General features: G+C 54.9%; 1 protein-coding gene across 1 annotated transcript; it reads left to right on the plus strand.

The window, feature by feature from the left end:
* Window positions 1-1,234: 1,234 nt before the first annotated feature.
* Window positions 1,235-11,279, plus strand: MMP14 (matrix metallopeptidase 14). Its single transcript, XM_036241350.1, has 10 exons — window positions 1,235-1,587; window positions 5,926-6,074; window positions 6,326-6,448; window positions 6,829-7,136; window positions 7,631-7,792; window positions 8,073-8,230; window positions 8,661-8,799; window positions 8,922-9,072; window positions 9,580-9,695; window positions 10,052-11,279. Exons 1-10 carry the CDS (start codon window positions 1,483-1,485, stop codon window positions 10,387-10,389), a joined length of 1,749 nt encoding a protein of 582 aa, XP_036097243.1. The 5' UTR covers window positions 1,235-1,482; the 3' UTR covers window positions 10,390-11,279.
* Window positions 11,280-16,927: the final 5,648 nt, after the last annotated feature.

The raw sequence follows: 16,927 nt of genomic DNA on the forward strand, positions 1-16,927 counted from the left end.
AAGACCCAGGAAAACCTTTCATTTTATTGATCATGGATTCGGGTGGAAAGGACCTTTGCTCCCTCTACAACACAGAACACTGGACTTTTTTTTTTTTCATTCTCATGCCACAAACTTGTTTTAGTTCTTGGATCTCTAGGATTTCTGGAACTTCCTACCTGACCACATTTCTGTCCAGCTTCCACGTTATTCCTTCCCTTGCTTTCTTTCCCTCCCTTCTTACCCCTAATACCTCCTTCCCCTCTCGCTGACCAGTGCAATTCTTGGGTCTTAGATTTCGCTGATGGTCGAGTTTTCTGTCTCCCACACTTTTCCTGCTTCTGTTGTGCTTTTCCAGATCTAGTTCTCAACCTCTTATCTGTCTCTCTTTCTTAGTCAGCTTTAGCCTGCCCTCCCCCTTCCCTGCATACCTCCACCTTTTGTTCTCAAGAGACCAGTCAGTCCTTGAAGATTTTACCCTTAAAGGAACTGCCTCCTTTTCCAGTGAAGGAAACTAAACCCCAAAGTCCCAACTTCCGATCTCTCTTTTAACAATTGCACCAAACTTGATTTGCTTTTTCCCAGAGTCTGCGGCCTTGCACACCTTTCCTCCCCAGCCAGTTCTAATTTAAGGAGCAGCCAGACTTCAAGTAGTATAATAAAGAGAGCACATTTGTTTTTCTACAAGGATGGGACTCCCCAGATCCAGTGTGGTTGTAGGTTTGTTGATGAGTAGTTGGGTTTTGTTATTGTTGCCTTTTTTTTTTTTTTTTTTTTTTTGCAACAAGGACAGAGGTAGTTGTCAAGAATAAGAGACAAGGGTTCAACAGACAATCCCCCAACCCAGGTCTCAGGACGTGAAGACCCCAACCCAGACTCTAAATTTGCTTGCGCCAGTCACTGAGCCTCCCAGAACTTCCCACTCTGAGGTGAGACAAACGCTGAATACCAGGGGAATCAAGCCATCCAAAATATGCTTAGGGAGAGAAAGTCTCCCACATCCCGTCTCCGGAGTCCCCCTCCCCCCCTAGTCCCCTGCCCTCGGCTGTGGCCTCAATCCCTGGAGATGGCCTTCACCACAGAAAGTCAACTTCGGTTTGGTTTTGTGTTTTGCGTGTGTGTGTGTGTTTTGTTTTTTTTAAACGGGCTCTTGGCTGTAATTGGATTCAGGCTGAAACAACCACGTCCGCACCGGGAAAGGAGGGCATTGGGGCGGGGGCGGAGGAGAGGCTGTGGGAGAAGGGAGGGACCAGAGGAGAGCGAGAGAGGGCTCGCGATCCAGTTCGCCGACTAAGCAGAAGAAAGATCAAAAAACGGAGTAGAGGGGACGAGCAAACAGGCGCTTTCAAGAACAATTGCCTCATCTCCAAGCAGACAGCGCTCTAGGAATCCAAACCCAGTGCCTCCCGAAGACAAAGGCGCCCGAGGGAGTGGCGGCGCGACCCCAGGGCTTGGGCCCCGCCGCGGAGCCGTTCGGCCGGTCTGCTCGGACGGTCGCGGACCATGTCTCCCGCCCCACGGCCCGCCCGCAGCCTGCTGCTCCCCCTGCTCGCGCTCGCCACCGCGCTCGCCTCCCGCTGCTCGGCCCAAAGCAGCTTCAGCCCCGAAGTAAGTGAGCTCCTCCGGCCCCGCCCGGAGTCGTGCCGCCGAGGAGGCGAGCCCGGGGGTCTCCGAGGGGACAGCCCGTTCGGAGAGGAGGGCTCCCGAGGTCTCGGTGGCTCCGGCCTGCAGGGTCCCCTCCTTTTCCTTTCCCTCCTCATCTCCGAACTTCCAAGTCTATCCAACTTTTGCCCCTCCACCCCGCCCCCGCCGCCACCTTCTTCCCCACTCCTTTCCTCGGAAGAACTTTGCAACCAGAGCCACTCGCCACCCTCCCCGACTCCTCCAGGCTCTGAGCTCAGCTCTGGAACTAGTTGGGAGCCTGATAAATACGTGGACTCTGCTCAGACCCCGCGCTGTCTCGGTTTCTTGTCATGTGCGAGAGTTTGTTGTTTCTTCAACTTTGCAGTTCTCCCGCGCTCGGGGCGCCAGGGCGGCCCGGGGAGGGCGCAGGAGACCCGGGTCCCGGCCCCCACGCAGCGGCCGCAGCCCGCCACCCGCGCATCCGCGCCCAGGTGGGGTCGCGGGTGGACAGCGGAGCGGCCCCGACCCCCGCCGCCGCGAGAGGACCCCTCTGGGTCCCGGCCCCAGAGCTCTGGCGTCGAGGGTCGGGGCGCTGGCGCCCTGGCCGCCTTTCCGTCCACACAAAGCTCTCCTTGTGAGCGGGGGCTCGGTGGGGCCGCCGCCTCCCCCGCCCCCTCCCCCGTCGGCGCCTTTAGGCCCTTTTTGTTGTTTTTGTTCATTGTTTTACTGCGTTAATTGCACCGAGGCTGGGGACAACGCACGCGGGAGTGGGGAGAGGGCCTGGGCCCGGGCGCCCGCACAGGTCTCGACGGACTCCGGCGACCCCCCACCCATTCTCCGACGTTGGCCCACCCGGCCGGGAGGAAGTCGCGTGGGAGTTGTCTGGGGAGGTTTTTCCTCTCTCTCTTTTATTTTGGAGTGAAGGTGGGAGACGGATTTGATCAGCTTCTTATTTTGGGACATCCCAACCCACTCAGCCCTGCCTGGGTGCCTGGGTGCGGTCAGGAGGGTCTGGGAAGGGCCCGAGAAGGGGGAAGGGATCTGGACTTGGCTTCCTCCAACCCCTTCAGCGCCCTGGTTCCACCCCTAGAGGACACATCTGCAGAAAGAACACACTCTCTGTCCTGAAGGGGTCTAAGGCTGAAAGGAAAAGGGTGGCCCTAGGAATAGGGGTGACCAGGAAATGTGAAAGTCTGTCCTCTGGCTGGCTAATCCTGGCACTGGCCAGGAGGAGGAGGCATCCTCTTTCTAGGCGTGGAGTCTTCATTTGAGGCCTGAGAGGAGAGCTCCCAACAAAAGGAGCCTGGGCATCTGAGGGGCAGCCCACTGCCAACATCGCCTGCCCTGCCTTCCTTCTTCCCCTGCCCCATTAGGCCCCCTAAGGGAGGGGTAGCAGCCCTCCTTCGGCTTTTAGTGGGTCATGGGCAGTCCCAGTGCCAGAACCACCATTTGCTTCTGGAGGCGGAGGGAGGAGCAGGCCCAGAGGCTCCCATCCAAGGCCGCTGGGGAGTCAGATCCCCCTGCCCCCCCCTCCCCATATACACACACAACTCTTAGGCCAAAGGTGGGACCATTTCCCTTGACTTTCCCCTAGGGCAATGGTTTTCAAGATTTTCAACTGCCCTGCTGAGGTGCTGAGGCACACTGCCCAAGGCATACTGCCCTGCTGCAAGAATGTAAAAGTATGCAATACCTGACTAGACAGGGACAGGGACCTCTTTTCCCTTAGACTGTCAAATTAAAAAATGACAGTAGCCATCCAGTATGAATGAATCAAAGTTATACCTATTTTTTGCTCAGATCGGCAAAAAATACTTTTTTTTGGTGTGGTGCAGAATTTTAGTAATTAGTTTATGTGTGCCAACAGATGAAAAAAGTTGAAAATCACTGCCCTAGGAAAATACCTTGCACAACTCAGTTTTCAAGACAAGCTAACCAACTGAGTTCTTGGACTCAACATAGTTCCTCCCTCTCCAGGCCAATCTGGAGGAAGAGCTGGGGTGGCCCAGGCCTCAAGCAGCTGGGTTCCTTTCACCAGGCCTCCCTAGTCCTGCACCAGCTTCAGAACAGCCCTCTCCTTCCAGCCCTCTCCTCGAGTTGGCCTGTCTGGCACTCAGCCTTTCTTCCCCCACCCAGCCGCAGACACAAGAGTCCTCTCTTCTGTGGTTCCGACCTCATAGTCTCTGTGGTTCTTTCTTTGCTCAGAATCTGCCCCTGTGAGGGAAGAAAGCCTAGGCTTAGAGAAGAGGGATACAGGCACCTCCTTTCCAGGACTTTCTGCTCTCCTGACTCCAGGAAAGTCCCTTTTTTACTAAGTCTCTACTTTTAACTATTGGGTGTGGGTTGGAGGTTGTGGGTGTGAATATTTACACCTGCCTACCCTTCTGAAAGACTCATCAGGCAGTGGGATTTATCCCAGAGCTCTTGGCTGTGGATTCTCCCCACCTCTCTGCCACCCACTCTTCTGTTATCTTGCCCTAGAGTTCCCCTCAATTTTGCTCCCTGAGGGTTGAGGGGACCCAATCTTCTGCCTCCCAGCTCTGTATTAGTCACTAATTCTTCCCTAAATCTGAACTCCTACCAGGGGTCATAAGCCTGGGGTGTGTCTACCCTACAGGTGAGGCTAGGGGGAAAGGGAGTTTCCTGCATACTCAGGCATAGGCCACAGCAGGCTCCCTGCAGGCACTAGCTGAGGCATCAGCCAGCACAGGTCAGGGCAAGCATATATCTGTTGGACAGCAGCCCAGGCCTGCAGCACCCTGCTCTGTTCCCCTTTGGTATACCAGAGGTTAAACTTCTCTCCCTCCTCTACCCTTGAGGTGGGGCTCTCAGAGCAGGGTGGTGCTAGGGTTACTCAGGCCAGGCCTGTTGGCTGGGGAAAGGCTGGGTTGTTTATATCTCGTGCCTTACCTCCATTATCCTTGGGGGATCACTTCCCAAAACCATGTTGCAATTCTTGCCCCTGCAGGCTCAGGTCCCCAGTCAGCTGCTCCTGAATCACCTCTAGTCCCTATGCAAGAGCACTGTTCCACCACCAGGGCATGGGCCTGGCGGTGAAGGGCCACATGGAGATTTATCCTAATAACCTGGGGTGGGGGGTGCAGCATCTAACAACAGCACCTTCAACCCCTCTGCACCTCAAGCTCCTATCCCAGGCAGTGTACAACCCCTCTCTGCACTGCCTAAGAAGGCAATGCTGGAGCAGGGACCAGTTGTCCGGGAAGTATCTCCTTATAGGAGAGTCTAATATTTTCATATCCCATATATAACTTAGCTCGTTTTACTTTTTCAGGCTTTAGGAAAATACTCCGTTGTTCTTACAATAAAGGCTGACTTTTTCCTCAATGAGGTTTTGCAGTGTTGTGGACCTTTCAGCCAAACACCAAAAAGCTAACTTCACTTGAAGGCAATATGCCAGCCTTTATATTATGAACAATTCACAACATACCTGAAATAAAATACAGCCATCAGTTCTCCACCCCACCCCCATCTCCCACTCCCTTTACTGAGATCTTTAAATGGATGGTTTAGGTCCCAAGCCCTAGGTCAGATGCTCCTTGGATGGAAACAGTGGCAGGATCCTGGTTCTGGCTGCATCACACCTCTCACCACCTGCAGAGCCCCCAGCTTCCCCTCTCAGCAGCCAGCCTCAGCCCTAGCTCCTTTTCTGCCCTCCGTTTTTTTAAAAAAATCTCAGCCTTGGCCAGTTTAGCTCAGCAGTTAGAACATTGACCTGCGGACCAATGAGTCACAGGTTCGATTCCAGTCAAGGGCACGCACCTCTGCTGCGGTTCTCCCCCCGCCCTGGTTGTGGTCGTGCTGGGAGGCAACCAGTCAATGTGTCCTTCGCAAGTCGATGTTATTCTCACTCTCACTCTCACTCTCACTCTATCTGAAGATAAATGGAAAAATATCCTCTGGTGAGGATTAAAAAAAAAATCTCAGCTGTGAGGGTCCTAGAAGCTTGGCATCTCTCTCCCATAAGGGCCTCATGCCAGGCCCAAGAGTGGAGCCCCTCAGCCTCTCCCCTCTCCACCCTGAGAAGACATCTGAGAACTCGGTTAAACCACCAGGGTTCCCATCAAGACAGCTACAGCCAAAGTCCAGAGCTGGGGCCCACAGCTCCAGGAGGACAAGCCATACTGGGGCCTGGGCCAGAATTCAAGTCCAGCCTTGGAGTTCCTCCAGGCCCACTGCCAGAGCCAGGCTGAAAGCTCATTGCTTTTTCCTCATCATGGAGGGTGCATGCCAGGTACCATGAGGAGGCGGAGGCTTCCCTTGGGCCAGGTGGGAATGCTCTAAGCCACATCCCTTTCCCTACAGGCCTGGCTGCAGCAATATGGCTACCTGCCCCCTGGGGACTTGCGTACCCACACACAGCGCTTACCTCAGTCACTCTCAGCTGCCATCGCTGCCATGCAGAGGTTCTACGGTCTGCGAGTGACAGGCAAGGCTGATGCAGACACCATGAAGTAAGTGCTAGACCCTGGCAGGACTTCTGCCCAGCACACACTGACACAACATTGACAACCATAGAAGTTGCTACCTGAATGCCTGACTCCTGCCTCTGTACCTGATAGCCACATGCTGATCCTGACCCTCTTTATTATTCATTGACCTTTCCTACACTGTTCCTGGGGCCAGACAATCCCCCTGTCCTCTGAAGACCTGTCTCTTTTATACATTATACTGACCCCAGTCTTCACACTTCAACCTACCTCAGGGCCATGAAGCGTCCCCGCTGTGGTGTTCCAGACAAGTTTGGGGCTGAGATCAAGGCCAACGTTCGAAGGAGGCGCTATGCCATCCAGGGCCCCAAATGGCAACATAACGAGATTACTTTTTGGTGAGTCTAATAGGCAAGTGGCCTTTCTCACATCGGGTTGCCCTTCCTTATCAGTTGTGCTTACAGAGACTCAGAGGCATCTTGCCATACCTCTTCCTGGGATGCATCCTTGGGAGTAGGGAGGAAAATGGCTATAAACCTGGAGAGAGGTTCAGCCTGTAAGGGGTAAGACGTACACCCCAGAGCCAGAAAGCTAAAGACTGAGAGTCCCCTGAGCTCTCAGTACTTGAGGCACAGGCATCTTGAGGCGGCAGGAATAGCTGGGTCAGGCAAAGGTGGCTGAGCAGTTCAGTCAGACCTGGGAGAGTACAGGGAAGGAGAATTTTGCCTCTTATAACCCTAACATACTTTAATCCTCTCTCCACGTGGCTGGACCTCAGCATCCAGAATTACACCCCCAAGGTAGGCGAGTATGCCACATTTGAGGCCATCCGCAAGGCATTTCGCGTGTGGGAGAGTCACACACCGCTGCATTTCCGAGAGGTGCCCTATGCTTACATCCGCGAGGGCCATGAGAAGCAGGCTGACATCATGATCTTCTTCGCTGATGGCTTCCATGGCGACAGCACGCCCTTTGATGGCGAGGGTGGCTTCCTGGCGCATGCCTACTTCCCAGGCCCCAACATCGGAGGGGACACCCACTTTGACTCTGCCGAGCCCTGGACTGTCCAAAATGAGGATCTAAATGGTGAGCCCTGGGGCTCTTATTCTGGGGAGAGTCATTGATCATTTGCACAGGGTTCTCCTGCCTCCTCCCAAAACCTCCTACTCCAAAATCTCAGGGCCACAAGGGACCACAAAGATCTCTGGGTCTGACTTCCAACAAAAGCAGGAATCCAACCTTGAACTATTTATATGTGGTTCCCTCTCTTACCCAATAATTGACTTCTCAGTCAAAGACTTCAAAGTATTCACATCACCTCCTTTTCCAGACAAATGTCATCCTGGTAGAAACAGGCCCAGATAGGGCCTCAGCTTCCCTTAACACAAGTCTCCTGGGATTGGGATCCAGCCCCAGAGCACTCTCTCACCTCCTTCCAGACTAGCAGGGTGGCTTTATGGTTTTTTTAGTGGAAAACATGGCAGGCAGGCCTGGGTGTGAAACTGAAGCCTCTGATGGGGAAGCTGGGAGTTTGAGGGAAGAGACCCAGGCTGCTGTCATAACCCTCCCCATCCCTCCAGGAAATGACATCTTTCTGGTGGCGGTGCATGAGCTGGGCCACGCCCTGGGCCTCGAGCATTCCAATGATCCCTCTGCCATCATGGCACCCTTCTACCAGTGGATGGACACAGAGAACTTCGTGCTACCTGATGATGACCGCCGGGGCATTCAGCAACTTTATGGCAAGTAATCTATGCCCACATCTGCTCCTTTCTCTCCGCTCCTTGTCTTCATCTCCCTGGCCTACATATTTCTTCCCCTCCCATGCCCTACAGCCTCCCTACGTCCCCACTCCTGGCTACCTCTATCTGCTCCCACTTTTGAGTCCACATTTTCTGCCCTTTCTTAGCTGACTGCCCCTGCCTCCCTCCACGCTTTCCCAGGGTGTTGTCTGCCCATATGTCTATCCTTTCCTCTCCCTCTGCCACCAAGTCTAAAGTGTGTTTGTATTCTCTGCCCCAGGGAGTAAGTCAGCCCCTACCAAGATACCCCCTCAACCCAGGACCACCTCCAGGCCCTCTTTCCCTGATAAGCCCAAAAACCCCACCTATGGGCCCAACATCTGTGACGGGAACTTTGATACCGTGGCTGTGCTTCGAGGGGAGATGTTTGTCTTCAAGGTGAGAAGAAGAAGTGGGCTGGTTTGGGAGACAAAAGGGCTCTATGACCAGGAGACAGGGCGGAAAGAGCAGCAGGACTTAAAACTAAAACAGAGGCACCCTGGCCGGTTTGGCTCAGCGGTTAGAGCGTCGGCCTGTGGTCCAGAGAGACCTGGGTTCGGTTCCTGCTAAGGGCATGTACCTCGGTTGCAGTTTATCCCTGGCCCTGGTTGGGTCATGTGGGAGGCAGCCACTTGACGTGTCCTTTTCACATCGATGTTTCTCTCTCTCTCTCCCTCCCACTCTACCTGAACAAAAAAAATGGAAAAATGTCCTCGGGTGAGGATTGAAAAAAAAAAAACTAAAACACAGGCAGTGGGAGAGCTTTGGGGACTGAGCCAGAGGACTAAGCAACAACACATAATGTGCTCTCACCCCGACTGCCTCCTAGGAGCGCTGGTTCTGGCGGGTGAGGAATAACCAAGTGATGGATGGATACCCAATGCCCATTGGCCAATTCTGGCGGGGTCTGCCTGCATCCATCAACACTGCCTATGAGAGGAAGGATGGCAAATTTGTCTTCTTCAAAGGTAACCAGGCCTTAGTCTTTGGGTGTGGGGAGTCTCCCAGGATGAGCAGCTTCCACTTGACTGCTCCGTAGACCCCAGAACCCAGGTGGGACCTAGAAGGATGCCTTCTGTCTCCTCCCCAGGAGATAAGCACTGGGTGTTTGACGAAGCTTCGCTGGAGCCTGGCTACCCCAAGCACATCAAGGAGCTGGGCCGCGGACTGCCTACTGACAAGATTGATGCTGCTCTCTTTTGGATTCCCAATGGAAAGACCTACTTCTTCCGGGGAAACAAGTAAGACTTTAACCCCTCGACCCTACGCCTGCTTCCTCACCACGACCAGATTCCCTCAGTTCTGGAGGAAGACCCACTTTACCCCTGGGATGTTTCCCTGGAGAAGGAGTTGGCTGAGCCTCTGTTGTTGCCTAGCAATGGGCAGCCTCCACGGGGGGCTAAGTGAGTGGGAAGTGACCGGGTCACCATTGCAGACCTGGTCATTTGACACCTCCTGCCCCCAGCACCATGCCTCCGCTCCAGCAGCCTGGCACTGTCATTAAGGGCTGCGTGGTGGCTCCTTTCAGCCTGGGCCCTCCCTTCCACCCCCACCTTCCGCCGCTTTCAGCTGCAGGCCCTCATTACTCAGAACCCATCCATAGCCACGCTTACCTCACTGGTGAATTCAGTCCCACGTCCTGCTACCCTCTCAGGAAGTGCCCAGTCCAACCACTTTCCTTCCTCTCCTCTCCTCTCCTCTCCTCTCCTCTCCTCTCCTCTCCTCTCCTCTCCTCTCCTCTCCACCAGGTATTACCGTTTCAACGAGGAGCTCAGGGTAGTGGACAGCGAGTACCCCCAAAACATCAAGGTCTGGGAAGGAATCCCTGAGTCTCCCAGAGGGTCATTCATGGGCAGCGATGAAGGTGAGAGGGGCGTGGGAGGTGTCCGGGGGGAGGATCGGAACGAGTTAAGAGAGAGGAGGAGGCAAGAAGGAGGGTATCGTGGGAAAATAATGACCATAATAACAACAGTGGAGCCCTTGCCATGGGCCAGGCACTGGGCTAAGGGCTGTCCACATGTCCGACCCTTAGTCCCCACCACTTGTCCAACCTGGTACTAGAATTACCCCCTTTGCTGAGGAAACTGCTGCTCGGAAGGGTTAAGAGATTAACTCCGCCGGCCCACACACTGACAGATTTTCCTTCTGCTCTTCTCTCTGGGTCTTCTGGATGCTGCTCCACCTGTGTCTCCTTTGCCACCTTCTTTTTGACCCCTGCAGTCTTCACATACTTCTACAAGGGGAACAGATACTGGAAATTCAACAACCAGAAGCTAAAGGTAGAGCCAGGCTACCCGAAGTCAGCCCTGCGGGACTGGATGGGCTGCCCTTCAGGGGGCCAGCCAGACGAGGGGACTGAGGAGGAGAAGAAGAAGACGGAGGTGATCATCATCCAGGTGGACGAGGAAGGCAGCGCAGTGAGCGCGGCCGCTGTGGTGCTGCCTGTGCTGCTGCTGCTCCTGGTGCTGGCGGTGGGCCTCGCCGTCTTCTTCTTCAGACGCCATGGGACCCCCAAGCGACTGCTCTACTGCCAGCGGTCCCTGCTGGACAAGGTCTGACCCCCACCGCCGCCTGCCCACTCCTACCACGTGGACTTTGCCTCTGGAGGCCAGTGGCAGCAGATGGTGGTGGGTGGGCTGCTCCCACCTGTTCCAAGCTCCCTCCTCACCCCCACCTCCCTTCGCTGTCCCATGACAGATCCCTCCCACCCTCAACCCTGGCATTTCTTCTATCCTACATGGGTCCCGTGGGGGCTGAACAGGGGCCACCCCTTCCAGTCCCTGCCCCTCAGGGACCCCTGTAGCTTGGTGTGTGTCCAGCCCCATCTGAATGTCTTGGCTCTGCACTTGAAGGCAGGACCCTCAGACCTCACTGGTAGAGGTCAGATGGGGTCATCTGCTCCTTTTCCATTCCCTGACATACCTTTAACCTCTGAACTCTGACCTCAGGAGGCTCTGGGCACTCCAGCCCCAGCAAGCCCCCAGGTGTACCCAATTGGCAGCCTCTCACCACTCTTTCCAGCTAAAAGGAATCTCACCTTTTGTAGGGGGAGACTCTGAGAGGGTATGAAGGGGTGGGGGCTGCATAGCCACCTTAAGACCTTGGGAGGAAAGCTCGGAGAGGGTCAGTTCTCTCCACAAAGATCTGCCCTCTCCCACCTACTGCCCCCGAGAACTTCATGGAAGGAGCCTGAGCCATTAAGGAGTAAACTGAGGCTGCGGAAACCCTTGACAGCCCTACCCTCCCAGATGTTGGCCTTGGATAGGGATGTCAAGGTTGGAAGACCTGAGACCAGGGGGTGCAGCTGCCAGGGTGGGGCCATTGGAAGAGACTCAGTCCGGAGCCCTGGGGTGAGCCTCAAGGCCACAGGAAGAACCATGCTCAAATGCAGGCAGCTGGGGCAAGCGCCAGGGGCAAAGCAGTCAGAGGGGACAGGATGTGACCAAAATGAGGTGCAGTAGCAGTGGACGGACGTCTGGGTGTTGAGCTGGCCAAGCCATCGGGGATGCCACAGGGTGGGCTGTGGTACCAGGGGGAGGGCACATTTTATTGGAGCTCTCAGGAAGGGCCTGAGAAAGCTCCTCGTGGTGCCTCCCCTCTGACCAGACAGCACAGAGGGGAAGGGTGAGGAGCCTGGAGAAAGGAGCAGAGGTGGCACACCGGGGACTGGCAAAGGCCCTTAATGAGAGTAGCCACCTGGTTAGGGAGCAGGAAGGTCCCGGCAGCGGGCAGCAGAGTTAGCTCGCCTCAGCCAGCCTCAGTAAGGCAGGCGGCTTGTGCATTTCTTGTTTCTTAGTCAGGTTACCCCGTCACTTCCTGATGCCCCCACCCCTCAGCCCATCCTACCCGCCCCTCCTCACCCCCACCCAGCCCACCCATTCGAAGTCTCCTTCGGCCACCAAAGGTGGTCATGGTACCAGGGACTTGGGAGAGTGAGAGACCCTTCCCGGAGTGAAAGGAGAGGGATGTCAGGGGTGGGGCCATGGGGGGGTGGGGAAAATGGGGTGAACGGTGCTGGCAGTTCGGCTAAATTTGTCTTGTTTGGGTTTTTTGTTTTGTTTAATGTATATTTTTATTATAATTATTATATATGAATTCCCTTCAAATTGTTCCTTTTTGTTAACAAGGGGCATGGGGAGGGTGGGGGTGGGGGGCAGAGGCATGGGACCCCAGGAACCTGCAGGGCGGGGCTGGGTCAGTGCCCTCTGAGGACATTTTTGACCTTGTTCAACCTTTCCATGAAGAATAAATGGTGTTTCACATTCCTTGAGTGGCTGCAGTTCTGTCAGGGTGAATGGGACGGAGCTATGAGGGAAGTGGAAAAGGGGAGAGCGTGCTCATGAGCAATGCTTTCCAGGACGTGGGGTTTTGGTATTTTTCATAAAGGAGTATGTTTATTCTTGGTGGACAAAGGGATTCAGGGGCCAGAGTTGGGGAGGCGGGCATACTCCATGGGGCAGGGGAGCAGTACACAGAGCCCAACGGCTCTCTTCCATCTGGCCTACGGAGCTACCTTTGAGGCCCAGGGCTACAAAGGCAGAAGGAAGTGGTCAAAGGAGGCTACTTGGAAAATCTTCCTGAATTGCGTTACCCTGTCCTGTGACCTGACTGAAGGCCCTGTTTCCTCAAGCCTCTGCCTGCTGCTGGGAATACGACCCAAGGTTATACATATTCAGCCCCAGGCTCTGTGGAAGGCCTTCCACCCCAGCCCTCAGGATCTAAGCCTCTTCTGGGCCTGGGCTCAGCTCCTGGAGTAGAGGTAACAGGAAAAAGAGGCCACTCCATAGCCAACTAGGAGCAGCCTATCTGGTGAAACAGGGATCTCACCCCAGTTGCCCAGGAGAGACAGGATGGTCAGGTTGGAAGGGCAGAACAGAATAGCAAGGCTTTGTTTCCTCTTTCCTTACGAACTGCTGCCCAGACAGGGTTCCCAGGCTGCTGACCCACCCTTCCTCTGAAACTAGCCTGAAGGGAGGAATGGCTCAGTTGCTGAGTCAGCTCAGCTGGAGGGGAGCAGCTCCCCCCCTGCCCCGCCCCTTTCCCTTCCTGCCTCGGCCCAGCCCACCCTGGGCTTCAGCCCAGGCCCCCTCCATAGCCTGCCTCCAAGAGCCCTAGCCCCACCTAGGCCAGTCCTATCCAGCTGCTATTCAGGGCTGCTTGGTGTGATTGCTTTGGCAGAAGGGGTACCCCACCTTCCTGTCAGCCAGGAACCCTGACCCTACACCCCGCCTCCTGTCCCTCTCCTGCCAACAGCTGTTTGGCTGGGCCTATGTGTCTCAGTGGAGTTGGATACCAACCCCCTGCCACCCTCACCAGAGGGGATAAGGACCCCTGAGAAGCCATCAGGGGGAAGCCAGGGGTGTTCGGGGGGTGGTAGGCCCATGCGTGTGGCAAGGAGCTCAAAGATGAGCTCATGGTCCCTTTGTGTTTTTGTGGCCCACATCTGGAGGCAATTACAGATGTTATCCAGTGGGAGTTCTGTAAAACACAGCTGGAACTAGTGGAGGAGCCTGAGGAAGGGAGACTGCCAGAGGGAAGAGGTGGGGAGGCTAGGGCTCCCGAGGCTAAGTGCGGTTTCCCCATCACGAGGAAATTGTTTGGCCCTGATTCTGGAATCACAAGATGCTCTCTGAAGCCAAGGGGGAGAGATGGGACTGGAGGAGCAGAGACAAAGGGGGAAGGGGTAGAAGAGGCTTCACAAGCAGGGAAAATCGGGGGTGGAGGCTGCTAGTCCCGTGCTGCCCTGGGCCTGAGGAATCCAGCCCAGTGAGGCTGCCTGGCTAACCTAGGAAGTGACTTGGTGATCTCCAGGCCCCAGCTGAGAGAACCACCTGGTCAGGCTCGGGTGAGAGGAGAGCAAAGGGCCCCGTGGCTCCTGGGAGACCTGCAAATGTGCTTTCACTGGCCCTACCCCCTTTGTCCATTGGGCCTGACCCAGTGTCTATGGTTCCAAGTTCCTTTATTCGAAAGCAGCACATGTGAGTTAGAGCCGCCAGGAGGGAGCCAAGGAGAATCTGCGAGGAGGTTTGGGCAGAACCCAGGGAAGCTGGCTCTGAGGAGACTGGACTTGGGGCAAGTGCTGAGGAGAGGCAGTGCTCTGCCTACCACTGCACCCCACACATTTGGAGGGGGAGCCATGGACTCCCTTGCCATCACCTCTTTTCTCCAGGTCTCTTGCCACCAGCTGGGCCCATGCCTCCTAGGCTGCCAGCCAGTCAGTGGGTCAACGGGATGGGAAGGGAAGATCTAAGTAGAGCTGGGTGCTCTAGAGAAGTGAGGACCGAGCAAACTGACTCCCCGCCCCCCACTGCACCTCCCCACACACAGTCTGGCCAACTCTACTGGCCTTTCATGGTTCCTCTCCAGGAGCCCCTTCTCCCCGTTCTTCTCCCCTCTGTATTCCTCTTTCCCTTTCCAGCTAAGGGGAGGTGGTAAGAAACCACATTTGCTGAGATCCTCACAACGCCCAGTGACACAGACACTAACACTGCTTCCATTTTACAGAGGCAATAACTCAGGTCCAGAAAAGACTTGCTTGAGGTCACAGTTCATTATTCCAAAATTAAAACCCAGGTCATGTCTCTTGAGTGTCCCTTCCCACGTGGCTTAGCTGGGTGTCTGCGTAGAGGGGTCTGTCAGCATACGTGTGCATTTGCCCACTGTGCCCTGCGGTGCATCCAGCACCAGCATGGGGGTTGGGGGTGCAAGGGGAGAAGGGCTTTTCCTCAGAAACCCACTTTTCCAGCAGTCACCTCCCTTCCTGGGGGCAGGAGCAGGCATTGTGGAGGAAGAAAGGAGGCAGCAGGACTCTGAACCAGAGGCACTGAGTAGGGCAGTGGCAGCAGATCAGGTGGGGGAGGGGTGGGAGCTGTTAATGGGGAGAGGGAGACCTTCAGGTGCAGTTCCCATTCCCCAAAACCCCAAGGAAACCCCAGTCAAGGATGCTCCATTGTCTTGCATTTCCTGTCCCCCTTCTTATCCACCCCCCCAATCTGATTTCACCTCTTTTAGATCAATTCCTATACACCTAGTCTGGGGTCTCTGCATTCCTCCCTCAGACAGTCTTGGGAGATGAGACAGGGGAGACCCAGAGACAGGGGGAGACCTTGAGGCAGCCTGAAAGGAGGCTGGGTAGCAGGGGCCTAAGAGAAAGGCAGGCCCGACTGGCCAGAAGCCACCTTCCAAATGAGCTCACACACATACTTTCCACCCTGGCCCAGGGCCGATGGCGGAGTGTCTTCCAGGCCAGCCTTTCCTAGTCAGGCCCAACCCCCTCTGTCCGCCCCTGTCCCCCACCAGTCCTGGACCCAGGGGTTCCACAACAGGCTCCGGCACCCCAGATAAGAGCTGTCACCGCATTCCAAGGAAGAAGCTCCCTCTGACTCCATGCCGAGGCCAGTTCCCCCCGGGTCTCATTCCTCCAAGGAGCCCTTTGTGGCTTAGAGGAGGAGGAGATTGGCTTCCTGCCTCCAGTGACCCTCACCTGGGTAGGGAGGGGCAGTAAAGGAGACAGAAGAGGTGTCCACATTGTAGTGAATTGGCGGAAGGACTTCCCTTAAGTGCCTGAAGTAGCTCATTGACTCAGGGACCAGGCCAGGTCTGGGAGCTGCTTCACCATGGGTCACATCCTGCTCACTCACTTGATTTCCCACTAGGGGCACTTCCCTGATTTGGGGCAAGATGGGGTCATGGGGTGTGAGTGAGGCAAGGCCAGACTGACCACAAAGTGGGGATGGGTAGGAAATGGGAAATACCAGTGCCTCTGGAAGGCCCAGCAGAGTCTCTCTCTCTCTCTCTCTCTCTCTCTCTCTCTCTCTCTCTCACACACACACACACACACACACACACACTAAACAGGCTCCAGCTCATTTGGATCCGCCTGTGGTTAAAGACGTCACCCTTTGCCCAGCTTCCAGAGACATGTAGCACCAGGCCAGAGAGCAGGATCAATTCCCAAAAATGCTCTCCTTAGCCACTCAGTGCTTGGCTCTGTGCTAGGAGCGTGGCTGCCCGACCATATGCCTTGGATCCAATAATATCTTCCTGAGGTTCTTTCTCTGAGTTAGTATATTCAGACATGACAATTTGTCTCACTTTAGATTCCAAAAATACGGCCACTGCAAGTGATCACACAGGTGGCCGTTGTCCTCCAAGGCACTAATGATATCATTCTGTCAAGGAATGACTATGGTTTATAATACTACTGACCTCATCAGAGCCACTGGACAAACATGTACTGTCCTTACTTTTCTTACAGAAGAGTAGGATGGTGCTAGGTACACAAAAGCCACTTAACTTAATAAAAGTTTGTTGGCTTGAATTGCCAATAAGAGCTGTGATATACATAAGTAAACAGTGCCCGCCCGTGTGGCTCAGTGGATTGAGTGCCCTCCCAAGGACTGAGAGGTCAGGGTTTGATTCCCAGTCAGGTTTCAGGCTCAATCCCCAGTAGGAGGCATGCATGAGGCAGTCAATTGATGTTTCTCTCTCACATTAACGTTTCTCTCTCCCTTCCTCTCTCTCTCTCTCTCTCTCTCAAAATATATATTGAGGTAAAGAGGTTCATAACTCCAGAACCACTACTTGGTCCTTATAGGTCTTCTCCTTATCACCCTGCCCTTAAACTGGGAGTGGTCAGTACTAGGTTGTATTGGCCCAGCCCTCTTCTGAAAATATCAATCCTTCTGATTGCACCGCCAGTCTAGACCCAGAGAGCCCAGCAGCAGGGTCTCTCTGCCCTACATCCCTCTAATTTCCATTCCAGTTGTCCCCAGTCTCTTCTCCACTCTACTGGCCTGTGCTCCACAGGTCCCACCATCTCATGCCTGCACAAAACGGCATATCAGTTCTGGATGGAAGAAAGTTGGAGAAGGATCCCAGAAACCCACTCCTCTCTAGCTGGGAATGCACTCCCTGGGCAGCAGAGACCCACTGGGCAAGTTTTGCAATGTGGTAGCTCCCCCTGGTGATGGGTATTGGCACTGCAAACCAAGCCTGAAGAAACAAGCAGAGGCAAAGCCAACCGTCCCACCTCCCACCTCCCACCTCCCACCCCAGGACCACATGTAACACCAGCCTGTCCCTTCCACCTTTCCA

The sequence above is a fragment of the Molossus molossus genome, unplaced genomic scaffold (genome assembly GCF_014108415.1).
Source record: "Molossus molossus isolate mMolMol1 unplaced genomic scaffold, mMolMol1.p scaffold_m16_p_1, whole genome shotgun sequence".
In the NCBI taxonomy this organism is placed as follows: Eukaryota; Metazoa; Chordata; class Mammalia; order Chiroptera; family Molossidae; genus Molossus; species Molossus molossus.

What these genes read in the sequence shown, in the direction of transcription:
- MMP14 (XM_036241350.1), top strand. Translation starts at nt 1,483, where the DNA reads ATGTCTCCCGCCCCACGGCCCGCCCGCAGCCTGCTGCTCCCCCTGCTC. An exon ending in GGGCATTCAGCAACTTTATG is followed by an intron (nt 7,793 to 8,072) that starts GCAAGTAATCTA and finishes TCTCTGCCCCAG; the next exon opens with GGAGTAAGTCAGCCCCTACC. An exon ending in TACTTCTTCCGGGGAAACAA is followed by an intron (nt 9,073 to 9,579) that starts GTAAGACTTTAA and finishes CCTCTCCACCAG; the next exon opens with GTATTACCGTTTCAACGAGG.